At 46.4% G+C, this 12,846-nt stretch overlaps 3 protein-coding genes across 3 annotated transcripts; 2 read left to right on the plus strand and 1 right to left on the minus strand.

The window, feature by feature from the left end:
- Window positions 1–1,099: 1,099 nt before the first annotated feature.
- LOC133895220 (uncharacterized) lies at window positions 1,100–1,689 on the plus strand. Its single transcript, XM_062335376.1, has one exon. The coding sequence runs from the start codon at window positions 1,327–1,329 to the stop codon at window positions 1,687–1,689; it is 363 nt and encodes a 120-aa protein (XP_062191360.1). The 5' UTR covers window positions 1,100–1,326.
- Window positions 1,690–4,178: 2,489 nt separating this feature from the next.
- LOC133895893 (uncharacterized) lies at window positions 4,179–5,097 on the plus strand. The gene has a single exon (XM_062336417.1). The coding sequence runs from the start codon at window positions 4,503–4,505 to the stop codon at window positions 4,923–4,925; it is 423 nt and encodes a 140-aa protein (XP_062192401.1). The 5' UTR covers window positions 4,179–4,502; the 3' UTR covers window positions 4,926–5,097.
- Window positions 5,098–8,841: 3,744 nt separating this feature from the next.
- Window positions 8,842–12,310, minus strand: LOC133895630 (probable 26S proteasome non-ATPase regulatory subunit 3). Its single transcript, XM_062336087.1, has 8 exons — window positions 12,026–12,310; window positions 11,736–11,926; window positions 10,726–10,863; window positions 10,514–10,650; window positions 10,346–10,400; window positions 10,149–10,259; window positions 9,694–9,933; window positions 8,842–9,619 (listed from the first exon to the last, which is right to left on the minus strand). Exons 1-8 carry the CDS (start codon window positions 12,111–12,113, stop codon window positions 9,107–9,109), a joined length of 1,473 nt encoding a protein of 490 aa, XP_062192071.1. The 5' UTR covers window positions 12,114–12,310; the 3' UTR covers window positions 8,842–9,106.
- Window positions 12,311–12,846: the final 536 nt, after the last annotated feature.

Genomic DNA, 12,846 nt, shown 5'->3' on the forward strand with positions numbered 1-12,846 from the left:
TCAAGTCTAGCAACTAAAAATGCTAAAGATATATAAATCAAAGCTCAACTACTATGATAATCTTATATGATGAAATGCAATGCAAATACAATAAATATAAGATAGAGTATGTACAATTGCAACCCTCCTTCACGCAATATCATAGGGATAACAAACTCAAAACTCTCGCCTCAAATATGCAAATCTTATTGCATCCCTAGCCGGTCATTGGAATTCTCCCTCTCCCTGGTCTCTTCCTATATCCCGACATCTCTGTCTTCCCTGACTATCTCTATGTGCTTGATCGGTTCAGATCCGTGATATGATGGCGGCGGTGGCGAATGGAAGGGAGAGCGTAGTGCTCAGATTAGGGATTGGGTCTTGGGGATTGGGTGGGGGCAATGGGCTGAGCATGAGCGCAAGCCTGAGCACAGGGATTGGTCGAAGCTCTTCACAGGCACTGGACTATACCCACGGGTGAAATTAGAAACCAGTGTTTGACCCACGCCCATATCACGTACCCAACCTGTCAAACCCGTAGACCAAAAATTGCATCCAAATACATTCCCATCAGACACAGAACTCATGAGTACGTAAACCCACGGACTCAATTACCATCCCTATTTCGTATTGCGGTCCCACAACTGTCGCGGTGGCATGAGATAGACCAAATGGGCTTGAGACTAGGCGCTGATTCGACCGGTTACGCTTTCACCAACCTGAACTCTTTATGGGCCCAGGGCCCTTGTGATGGTTTGGACTGAAACACGGCCAGCAGGAAAAGTATGGATGGATCGAGAACATACATGTCAGTCCACAGACTCGGATCCTCTTCTGTGGTCTGTCAACCCAAAACACCTGGACACTCACAAATATCTGAATTGGCTGTTTCATTCATTCATTTATTTATCTGGTCTATCCTGACTTCACAGCATAAAATTTACGCAGCCACCTTTCCGTCCGGATCTTGTGTGGCCATTGATAGTCTATTTCTCTCTCTCCCTATTTGGTGGCAACAAAAACAAAAACAAAAACAAATGCGCGTGTGTTCGTGTAATCAGATTAGAAGCAAAAATTGGGCAACAGGACACGCGTAGATGGTGCATGGTTAATCTATTCTAGACGATGCTCCCACGGACGCCACAGAACATCCCAGACGGAAGTAACCCATCCGCGGTCGTATGGCCCCACGCGTCAGTGCCCGCCCCTCAGCCTGGGCCCGCGAGGCAGCGCGATAAGTCGGTTTCCGGCTCCGGGTCACGGCGGTATATATACCCGACCCGACCCGACCCGTTTTTCTCTCAAACCAACTCGAGCGTTCAGAGAGAGAGATAGAGGCGCGCAGGCATGGAGGTGGAGAGGAAGCCGGCCGTGCCGTCGATTTCGTCGGCGTCAGTCTCCGGGACAGGCTGCGGGGAGTTCACGGAGGCCGACCTGGCCGCGGCGGACCAGCTGATGCAGCTCAGCGTCAGCGGCGGCGGGGAGGAGGAGGACCAGGAGGCTTGCTCCTCGTCGGCGCGGTCCGTGAACAACGCTGTGGCTGGGGAGCGAGAAGAGCATGCGGGGATGGTGGACCGGAGGGCCAGGAAGCGGTACCGGCTGGTGTCGGAGCTCTACGCCGCCACGAGGGCACGAGGCTGCAGGTCAAGGCAGGCGGCGGGGGCAGCAAGCGGAAGAGCTAGCCTGGGACAGGATAGACAACTGAATTGAGCTCTGCAGATCCAAGAGAAATGCAGGGTTGGGTTGAGCCTATTTGTGTAAATATTTTCTCTTTTTTCTTCTTCTTCTCTTCTGTATAGGTGTTCGCTTGTGTACAGTTTTCAGAACTTGCTTCGGTTCCAGAAAGTTTTGAATTCCAAATTTGAACTTTACAAGTGTTCAAATTTTAAAGCTTAACTACTACAAGTCCTTCTGTGTGTATATGTATACGCCTCTCTCTCTATAGATCTGTCAATTGGATTAACACGGCAAATGACTAAGCTTGGTTTGCAAGCAAATGCCCGTACGCGTCCTTTGTAATTAGTATATGAATTTGTTTTGTAGCAACACGTACGGCAGAGCAGAAACATGCAAATCTTTCCTACATGAACTAAGAAATTTCAACAGCGCCGTTTAAGAATTTTGCGAGGGTTGAATTCAGTTTTGGACTGATTCAATATAACGAACATTCGATGGTCTACACCTAGTGATGGAGCAGAGCGAAAGGTTAATTGATTCGTAAGCACCCACTCATGAAAAGTGGTGTACTAATTTTACTTTTCAAAGTCAACGAGATGTCACTTTGGCAGATTGTAATTTTTTTTTTGGGAGTGCCATGAATTCAGATAAAACAGACGCACACATTAAAAAGAAGAAACTATAACAAATCCACTCATACAATTTCATATGTTCAAATTTCACTGCTGTCGGATATTTGTATGTTGACCATTGATGCTTGTTGCTAGTAACTTGCTAGGCGTCAATTAAATAACACTTCGGGCGATTTTTTTTTCATTTGTATGGTATATGCGATTGAACTCCACCGGTCAGGTGCGCCGGTGATGTCCCCAGGCTTATAAGAATTATCGGGACAACAAGATGGATTGGTGAAGAAGGCGAGCCACGAGTGGGGCGCCGTTAGCCATATGTGGTGGAGATGGCTGGTGGGCGGTGCCAATAACAATGGAAGTAGAAAAATGGCCTGACGAAGCTAGGTTGGTATGAGGAGTGTGACGACAATAGATCTAGCGAAGGAGAGTTGCTGGAGACGGGGGAGCCAGCGAGGCGAAGGAGCGTTGGGTTGTGTCGTGTTTAAGGAAATGAATAGTTGCTGGTGGAAGAAGAAAAAGAAATCTGCTATTGGCTGGAGATGAGATGAACCAAGTTCGTTGAGTGAAAGATATAGGATTTTCAGGGGACTGAAAGGTAGCACACGTCCCATAATTCTCATGATAAAATTAGAGGGGTCGGTACATGCAAGATTAGTTGCTTGCGTGATGAAGCATGCAGACAACAAGAAATCAATATCGCACTTCCTATATTTCAGACGTTTGAGAGATTTCAATCATCCGTATAAACACATCTACGTCCATGTGAACATGCCACCACCAAATTAGGAAAGAGGGGTTTTGGGGGTGAGTGGTTCGGGGTGCTAAATTTAGAGGGAGGCTGGGGGCGGTAGCTTGGCGGTGCAGTGAGGTGATGGCGGCGGTGCTGGTGCTGTGGGCGATGTGTGGGATTGGCGGTGGGGGAGCACGAAAATAGAGTGGTTAGCGCGGTGGGGTGGCGAGCGCTGATTCGACAGTGGAAATGTTGCTAGAGACGGTTGGAAGTGGGCGGGTGGTAGGGGAGCGGAGCGAGGAGGGAAGGAGAAAGAGGAAAGTGGATAGCCATTGGATAAAAATCATACAACTGTGATCGTCTATAAAAAAATCATCGATTTCAGACGTATGATAAATAGGAACGTCCAATCAATAGGCAATATTGGTTGCATGTATCTTAGCTTTTTTTAGGGAAATTAAGTCTGTGTGCTGTATTATGGTATAAATTAAAGCGTTCCTAATTTTAGTTCTCTCGCAAGAAAGCGCATGCTGGAATCGATCAAAGCAACCTAGCTGGTATTTATTCTGTAGCACCTGAGCTGAGCACGCATGTTGCAACCTCTACACGGACGTGCCCGGCCGTACGTGGTAGCCGGTGGAGTGGCTGGCGATCGACGAGGCGGCGACGCCGACGCCGACGCGACCGGGCCGGCTGCGCCGCGCACCACGTGAAGTGCGCCGCGGGGACGTGGCCGTAAGTAACCTCCGCAGGGCTCCCTCCCTGTTAATTGGCCTCCTCCACACGAATCCTCGCCCCACTTGTTCCATATACGCCCCGGAGCTGTAGAAATATTGCAGGATCCTCCCGCACAGCGCATTTCACAAGAACAACCCGAGGACTTGTCCAAATATCGCTGCGTGCATATGGATGGATGGATGGCTTCTCCATCCGCGCACGCGGAATAAATTGGTGGCCTTGGTCCGCACGATAAGCAACCGATCATTCCATCTGCACGGCCAAAAGCCAACCAAGTTGGCTCATCGGCAATTGAATCCTTGACTTCACTTTTTGTGAGTCGTCATCTCAAATAGAGTAATAAGATTTGATGATAGGGTATTTTTTAACAATATATTTGCTACAGTATCTCATAAACAATAATATTTTTTACGGTGGTCGAATGTAATTATTGTACATTCTCTCACAATTACTGTTTCTTCGGGCTCCACGAGCATATAGTCAGAGGACCTCTGAATCTCATCGCCGGGTTTAGACATTTCCCAGAAAGCCCCCTCCAGTTTTCCGTTTTTATTTGGGGGGAGCGCAATCTTGCGGGATCATCCAAGTCGGTTTCTGCCAGCAGCAACCAAGCCATCCATTTACCTTTCCTAACCCAAAAAAAAATAGAGGAGAGAGAAAGAGAGGGGTTAACCGGAGCCCAACCCCTTCACGCCGTGGGGCGATAGAATCATCCACCCACCAGAGCCGCCGCCGCCGCCGCCGCCATGAACGAAGGGAACCTGCGCGGCCAGGCGCCGGCGGCGTTGGGAGCGGGTTCGTCGTCCCCGTCCCCGTCCCCGGTGCGGTTCACGCCGCTGGAGCTCGCGGCGGCCGAGCAGCTCATCCACCTCAGCGAGAGCAGCTCCTCCTTCACCCCGCGCGCCTCCGCCGCGTCGGCGTCCTCCTCCTCGTCCCCGCGCTCCGTGAACGCGCCCTCGGCGGCCCCTGTGCTGCCGCCGCGCGCCGTCGCGGAGGACGACGAGGACGAACAGGAGGTGGGCGGGAGGCGCCGCAGGAACAAGCGGTACCGCCCGATCGCGGAGATCTACGCTGCAATGGAGCCGAAGCCGATCGGGGCGCGCGGCGGCGGAAGGAAGGACAGGCCCAAGCCGGCCGGCGCCGCGAAGGAGGTAGAGGCGACGAAGTAGAGAGTGTGTGCTGGACTTGTTTGTAATTATGGATAATTAGCAGGGACTAGCTTGATATAGAAAGGTGTGAGCTCGATGAAGTGTAAATTAAAGTACTGTATCCCCAATAAAACCAGCAGTCTGCTTGACATGCTTGATCTTGCGAAGTTCTTGAGTTAGTATTCTTGTGCCGTGATATGTGATTGTTCAAGATTGGGAAAATCTATTATATAAATATTTGTTCAAGGTAGTGATAACTTATCAACGGTAGGATATCGAAAAGTATAATATGAGATTTTACATGTTGAGACCGCTTTATAATAATAGATATATATCATATTTTGTCTTAATTAATCTTAATAGAAAGCAATTATAATTATGGTGTGTCTAATCCAATTGTTTCTCGAATCTATCGTGGACCCCAATGAGTTATTTTATATATATTTCTATCTAACTAGACTTACTTTGTATGGCTTGTTTGGCTTCTAGCTTCTTTTGATTTCCTCTTTTATATTTGGTTTTCTGTTGGCCCCCTTTCGATTCCTCTCGACTACCCCTTCTTATCCTTATATAAGTTAGGTTGAGGATACTTATCATACTTAGAGTCTCTGAATATGATATTCCTAATTGTAATACTTCTAAATATCTGGAGAATTATTTTCTAATACGGAGATCACTACTATAGAAAGGATCATCCCTACTCTCATTCTACTGTCGGTTCAAAAATAACCGACAGTGATAAGATGAAACAACAAATCTAACCATGAGCCGTTAAGAACCGATAGTGATAATCTTTATCACTGCTAGTTCATAAGCTCATGGTTAGAGCAATAATTGAGATAATATGAACCGAAAGTGATAATCCTTATATATGTCGTCTCGTATTCCAAACATGCAATGATAAGGATTATCATTGTCGGTTCATAAGCTCACCGACAAACCAATAATTGAGTGAATATGAACTAGCAGTGATAATCTTTTTATACATCACGAGCATGTCTTCCTCAGTCCGCTCATCATCTCACTTCGCTCCCAATTTTCAAAAATCGATCCCGGGGAGTAGTGGCGGTTAAAGTGGTACGATAATGTCGCCACTTTGACCATCTCTACCCCTTGGGTTCATCTTCCACGTCCTCCGAGCCCATTGTCGATCTCGTGGCCACCCTCATTTCTCCTCGAGCCTGAGCCATCTCCAAAGCCCGTCGCCGTCTACCGAGCCTGTCACCGACCTCGTCGTCTCTCAAGCTCGAGTCATCTACCTGTCTCCCGAGCTTGTCGTCACGTCTCCTAAGCCCATTGCCCCATCTCTTGAGCTCGTCTACCCCATTTCCCGAGCTTGTCTCCCCATCTCCCTAACAAAACGAGTGGCAAGTTAGAGTGTTTAAGATTGTGACAATAGGCATATCTAAATGAGTGGTAGAAAACACATTTGCTTCAAAATAATTATGTTTTTAACATTCATTTATATATACTATTATCACTCGGATAGTACAAGATGTAAAACGAATGGCACAATATTCTTGTAATAGGAGCTCTTCGGCGTATGGTGCAATAATATAAGCCTAGATCCCAAGCTAGAGAGCTCCTAATATAGCAACTTTGCAACATCTGTTCCTAATTGTCATTGCGGTTTAAACAAAATTGTAATTTCAAATTAACATCAAGCTTGAGCATGAGGATCAGTGTGCCTTGAGCAGAGCAGTTTTGCACCGTATGGCACATTGATCCTAATGATCAATGAGATTCTACTGCGAATTTATATTTAGATATAAAATATTCTACCGTGAATATTTTGATACGGGATCTCTGTGTTAAGTTTGAGATCAAAATTGAGGCAGATCCTCATATTGAAGAGTTTGAAGTAGAGTATTTTTACACATATAGATGTATTATCACTGCCGATTATCAATTTGAACAGACAGTGAAACTTATTATCACTGCCGGTTCATAAGTCGATAGTGATAATCTATGATTATCATTGCCGCTAATTCATCGTCGGTTTCAAAATGGACAGTGATTGCATGTTTATGTAGTAGTGGATGATTTTCGTATAGAACAAGATGAATTACCTGTAATATCGACACAAACCTTAGTTAGCTTATGATGGTTATGAAACCTACCGTATCAGATGTAAAACACATGTACGACAATAATCTACCTTTAGGATATATCGTTTTTCTAATAAATTCTTAATTATTAATTATTGAATCCTCATCAGTGATCCAGAGAAGACTGAGAATTCTCGATGATCTATGTAATTTTGGTTGATAAGCTAGCCTCCATGGATTTTAATTTGTTTGAGTATGAGCTCTTATATGTTGATCGATCGACTATATATGAGCTTACTGTGGATCTGGCGGGCAAGCTAGCTGGCGCGCACGCAATTTATCCGAAAATCCTCAACGGCCCATGCAAATGCAATTAGTTTATCCATATAGTTGGCTGTGGGAGAGAGCTAGAGATGACAAGATGTATCGTTGTTACAGATCTCGTGACAGAAGAATCTCAGTACGTACGTATCTCCAGGATGGACTCCATCTGAATCGAAACACGATCATCTACTTAACACAAACAGAGTAATTCATTAATTGGAAAGAGACGTACGTGATCGAATTATTATTACTAAATCTAGAGCAGTCTACCTTGATGAGATGGACGACTACTGGTCTGATCCATCGGTTCGGTCCTCCTTTCAGATGCAAAGGCGTTTCTCTATGTTAAATTCCACCGCCATTGGTTATATCGATCGATCGATCGATCTCCAATTCTCCATTCTCGAAAGCTGCTGCTGCAGTAGTCGGACTACTGGAGCCACTGTACAGGGCAGCGGTGCATGCAACGGTATACAGAGGCATGATCTAGGAGCGCCGGCGAGATCACCGTCGGCCAGGCCACGGAAGGCCAGTCCTCCTAATGGACTCCGGCCGGTCTTCTCTCGTAAGGGTGCCAGTCGACATGGGAAGTCGCTTCCGGAATCTATGGAGCCTCCCCCTGGTTGGCGGCACGAGCGACGTGGTTCCAAATTCTAGGCATTGGCGGATGATGTTTCAGATGGGTAAGAGAAGGAAGATGATCAGGCATCAATGATCGACTACGCCAAAATTCATTCGTACGGCAACGGAGACGGGGTACACCATGGAGGATGTGATCCAGGCGGAGAAGAACCTATCGTCGTCTCCTTCCACGACAACGGAGGTGAGCAATCGTGATGGTTTTGCAGGTGGTGTTACATGGTTCTCAAGTCTTCTTCCCGCCGCGTGCCCGCTACCTCCAGATCCCCACACCCGCATGCACGTCGTCGCGCGGCCGTTCCATCCCCCCCGTACGCCGGCAGAGACCCTGGTCGATCTCAGGCCATCCTCTGCCACGCGCGTACGGTCGCCGGCGGTGCCGCTACTCACCTCGGCGGCCTCCAGCCCGCCTGCCAGTACCCAACTAGAGTTCCCTAAAAATACAAAAAGGGCACAAAATTGGATGCTAAGCGAGCTCTCTACCATCTGACCTACATCCCCTCAGTTGGCGTTGGCGGTGCTTCAATGACGCTCTTCTAAATTCTATTTACTTTTTATTAAGTCCACTTAAATTCTATTTCTTGACATGCTTGTGGAATTATTGTGGTCCCGACTACAAAAATCAACGATTAATATCTTTTTGACAGTTCTATCAACACCGTTATTCTATCGTGTAGGTAAGTAACCCGCGCTTACCATTTTCTTAAACACAAAGAGATTGCAAGGTCGCTGAACCCATATGAGCTGCAGCTAGACATATTCGATGTCATTTGCATGCGCGACAGGCACTAACTCATGCTAACAGACTAACTGTATCATTGTCATAGTACGAGTTTTACCAATGACACACAGGGGAACTCATACGAATATAGCTTATCAGAAAGTCAAACATGATAAAAAAATATACAAGTCAGAAAGCCCGAACAGGGACCAAAAAATCAGGAAATAACTTTTGCTAGGTGTAAATTATCCCGTCAAAGATTTCAAGAAGAGGCAAACGCAAGTAACCCTGTAGACACATACGGAGTTAATACAAAATCCTGATCAACATAAAATTACAGCGGATGAATTTAAACTTTAATGTTTGCATAACTCGAGTAACCCTGCGGGGATTGGAGGAATTGCTTTGAATCAAGGGATCTCAAATGAACCAACTCCACATAGCAAGTGGCAGCTAAAAAGGATACCCATTTAAAAGTCGTCGTCATCTTCCTCAGCCATGTGTTTGGCCAATTCCTCCTCCTGCTGAAGCCTTTCACGGCGCTTCTCAGCACTCTCCTTTTCCTTGTGTGAGTTAGGGGGGAACCTCATCGCCTTGACCGCCTCATTGTGCATGTTGAGGCAAAACGCAATCCTGGAGTTGAATGCAATTTGCGGCTCATTTGTCGAGTAGACATCACCAGTTTCTTTTGACACCATCCAACCATTCGTGTGATCTATTGTGGCATCAATTGCACCATCTCTTATGGCCTTGGCTACAATGCTCTCGGCATCAGCAACAGGGTTCTCAGAGTCTAGTCTTAGCTTCTTAGCAATATCAGTGAGGGATATCCTTGAATATGAAATGCTGATATTGCGCAGTCCAGTTCGGATAACATTGTGGCGCAGTCTCACAATCAAATTATGAGTCCTGTCTGCACTGAACGTGCTTGCAAATTTGTCTGCAACAGCCCTGAACAGCTCCAAATCTCCAACCCTGACAGCCTAGAGAACACAAATTTAAAGTTTAAAATGTTTCACATATCGTAACGTAGTATTGAGGACTCGTAATAACTTACATTCGTAAGCTCAAAATATGGTGTCAGTGCTTTCTTCATTCCTTTCTGCATGAAGACCGTTCTTTCTGGAATCTCTCCAAGGAGTAGCCTTACTATGATAGCCCATTTGTTGCACTGAATCCGAAAACCACAAGCTGTTGTGGGTGCCTTTCGAGCAGCTTGCAGGAGACTTTCTTTAGCATCAGTGTACTCCAATTGAATTGTCCTAATTTTGCCCAAGTAGAACAGGTATCGGCAAAACTGCAACGAAAGCAATTGTCAGCATCTTCTTAGTCTTCCCTATAAACCAATTAGCTGAAGAAAGATCTCAAACTTCAATCATCAGAAACCAACCATTAAATGCATATTAACAGAAATAGCAGGAATAATTACAGATGGAATTTTCATGTGCTAAATCCTAAACATAGTAAATCCACAAGCTGTAGCATAATCGATGCAATAACGAGATGAATTACTTGCTGATTGGAATGCGCTTCAAAACGTGGTGCCTTTGACCTAAGCTTTTCTGCCTGATCATACAAGTTGTAGTGGAGGTAATTGCGAAGTAGAAGATTGAGCAGAGTTTCCTGCAATCAAGAAACAAAAAATCCGTAAATTATCAGGATTCCATAACATAACACCAGATCAGTGAGGACCAGGAAATCAGAATTACCTGACCAAGCTCATCACGGTGCAAAGTTGCCATTCTATGTAATGCAAGCAGATTCCTGAAAAAAAACAAATGCACGGCAGGTTGAGATAGCAGGATAACTGGAACCGAGGAACTATTAAGGTTGGTTTTGGCAATGAATAGTGAGCATGAACGCAAAAATTGACTTACCCACGGATTTCAGCAAGGCTGTTGGTAAGCTCATACACATAAGAGTAATAAAAGTACAGCCGAGAAGCCAAAACATCAACAGTTCTCCTGTTCAAATTCTTCAGACGAGCAATGCTTGCACTTGCACATGCTTTAGCCTTCACACAAGTGGAGGATTTCAATTAGTTATGTTTCACAAAGAACATAAGAGAAATCAGCAGCCTTAGGTGTACCTCGTCATATTTCTTCTCATCAATAAGGAAGATCAGGACAAGCAAGTAGCAATAAATTTCAATCTCAGGGAGACCATGCTTGATTGAAATCTGAGTTGCCGGAGCCGCAGTGTCAACCTCCATCTCAGCATCATCTTCCTAAAAGTTATTACAAATGAGCATCAGGAGCACTGAATATGATATCAAACCTCAAACTCCTTGTTCTTTTACTCTACATATAAAAAGGGGTAATATGCTTGTAGGCTTTAACCATAAACTCTGAAATAAGCAGCAGAAACAGCATAATCTACACTAACAGGACATCAAGAGCTTCTTCGATGCTTCCCATACAAAAGAAAAACAGATAAATTAAGCATCTCGTAATGCAAGCAATTCGTCATACTGTTCATCAAATTCTTTGGTACCACAGGAATACACCCATACAAATCAGGAAAACTAAACCCTGAGGTTACAAGTTCGGGAGTAACCCTTCAGTATGTTCTAAACATAGCATAAACATCCACATACAGCAAGATAAGGAATAAAGCTACACACACATGACGCAGAGAACATTGTGCCTTTCAAAGTTGAAGCACAAAATGAAACAATCCAAATAATTACCCAACATGATTACTGCTTAGTAACAGCGAATCAAAGAAACTAGTAAGTGCTGCATAGTTATCTTATTCAGAAGTAAAACTAACAGCATGAAGAAAACATGTATGGCTTCCATCAGCCATAGAGTAGAACAGCCAAATTGTGCAGTGACAAATCAAATATTCACAGCAAGTAGCATTGGTGGGCAAGACATAATACAAGCATATCCAATAGACATAATACAGGCATATCCAATTGTGACACAGCCATATCTTGGCAGCAAGCAACTGTAACATCCTCCAAGCAATTTCATGATCGCAATTGCAGCACTACTCGTGACCACCAAACTCTCTAGCTGCTCCAGTCTAGTCTAGCGTAGGGTGATTCTAGTGATGATAGACAACAGCAGCGGTAAGAAAGAGAGAGAATTTTACCTTGGGGAGCAGGGCGGTGAGGCGTGCGTACGGGTCGGACGCCGCGGGCAGGGCGAAGGCGAGGAAGGCGGAGACGTCCCGCGCGGCGAGGCGCCGGCGGAGCGCGACGGTGAGGCGTACGGCGCGGGAGATCCGGCGCACCTCCTTGGACAGCGACCCGGAATCGATCACCGACGCGATCTCCTTCAGATCTGGCACGCGCACCGCATCAGGTCAGACCAAATCTGAGGAATTCTGAGAGAGCTAGGGTTTTGGGGACGTTTTTTTTGGGGGGGGTGGGGGGTGCTTACGGTGGAGGGTGGAGGGCGCCGGCGCCGCGGAGGGGGGAGGGGCGGCCGGCTGGGGCTCGGAGTCGCTCATCTGCACGTCCTCCAGCATCGTCGCGGCGGGCGGGCGGGCGGCCGGCGGCGAGGAGGAGGGGGTGTGGTGAGGTGTAGTGGCGGATCGGTGTGAAATTGCTGGAGCTGAGCCGGAGGAGCTGTTGGTGGTGTCGTAGCTTCTACCACAAGAAGGTCGCTTCTGGGTGGGGTTACCTGCGGCAGCGGCAGCGGCGGCGGATTCCTCTTTCCCTCTCCCTCTCTCTCTCTCTCTCTCCGGGTCGCGTCTCCTCCGCAGCTCACAGTCCAACTCTCTCCGGGTGGGCCGAGAGGAAGGGGGGCGAGGGGTCCGGCGGTTTTGTACGGGCCGGGCCGGCGATGCGGCAACTATTTGTGGTCGGGGTGCAGACCCGGTCCGTGATTTGTGCCTGTGGACTGCTGGTCTTCATCGTCTCTGTATGGGCCTACTGGGCTTGTGTATGTGCTGCTATTCAACTTGTTATTTTTGTTAGGAAACCTGTAGTTTTACAATCGAATATAGATCCGTTTCGATCTCTTTAAAGATTCGATTCTATTTTTTAGAGTTTTTTGGTATTATATATATGAGGCAACACTCATTATTGTAAACACATGTGAATAAATAATAGACAGCTTTTTCCCTACGCTTGTATTTCCTTTTGCAATTGTTCCAGAGAGATCGCTGTACTACACCCGGTAGCACTGGTTTCTCAACACGTTATCAGCACGAAGCTCTGTCGGAGATCAAGCTAGCAGAACGAATCTACCTACGACCG

Source organism: Phragmites australis, chromosome 16, assembly GCF_958298935.1.
Source record: "Phragmites australis chromosome 16, lpPhrAust1.1, whole genome shotgun sequence".
Classification (NCBI taxonomy): domain Eukaryota; kingdom Viridiplantae; phylum Streptophyta; class Magnoliopsida; order Poales; family Poaceae; genus Phragmites; species Phragmites australis.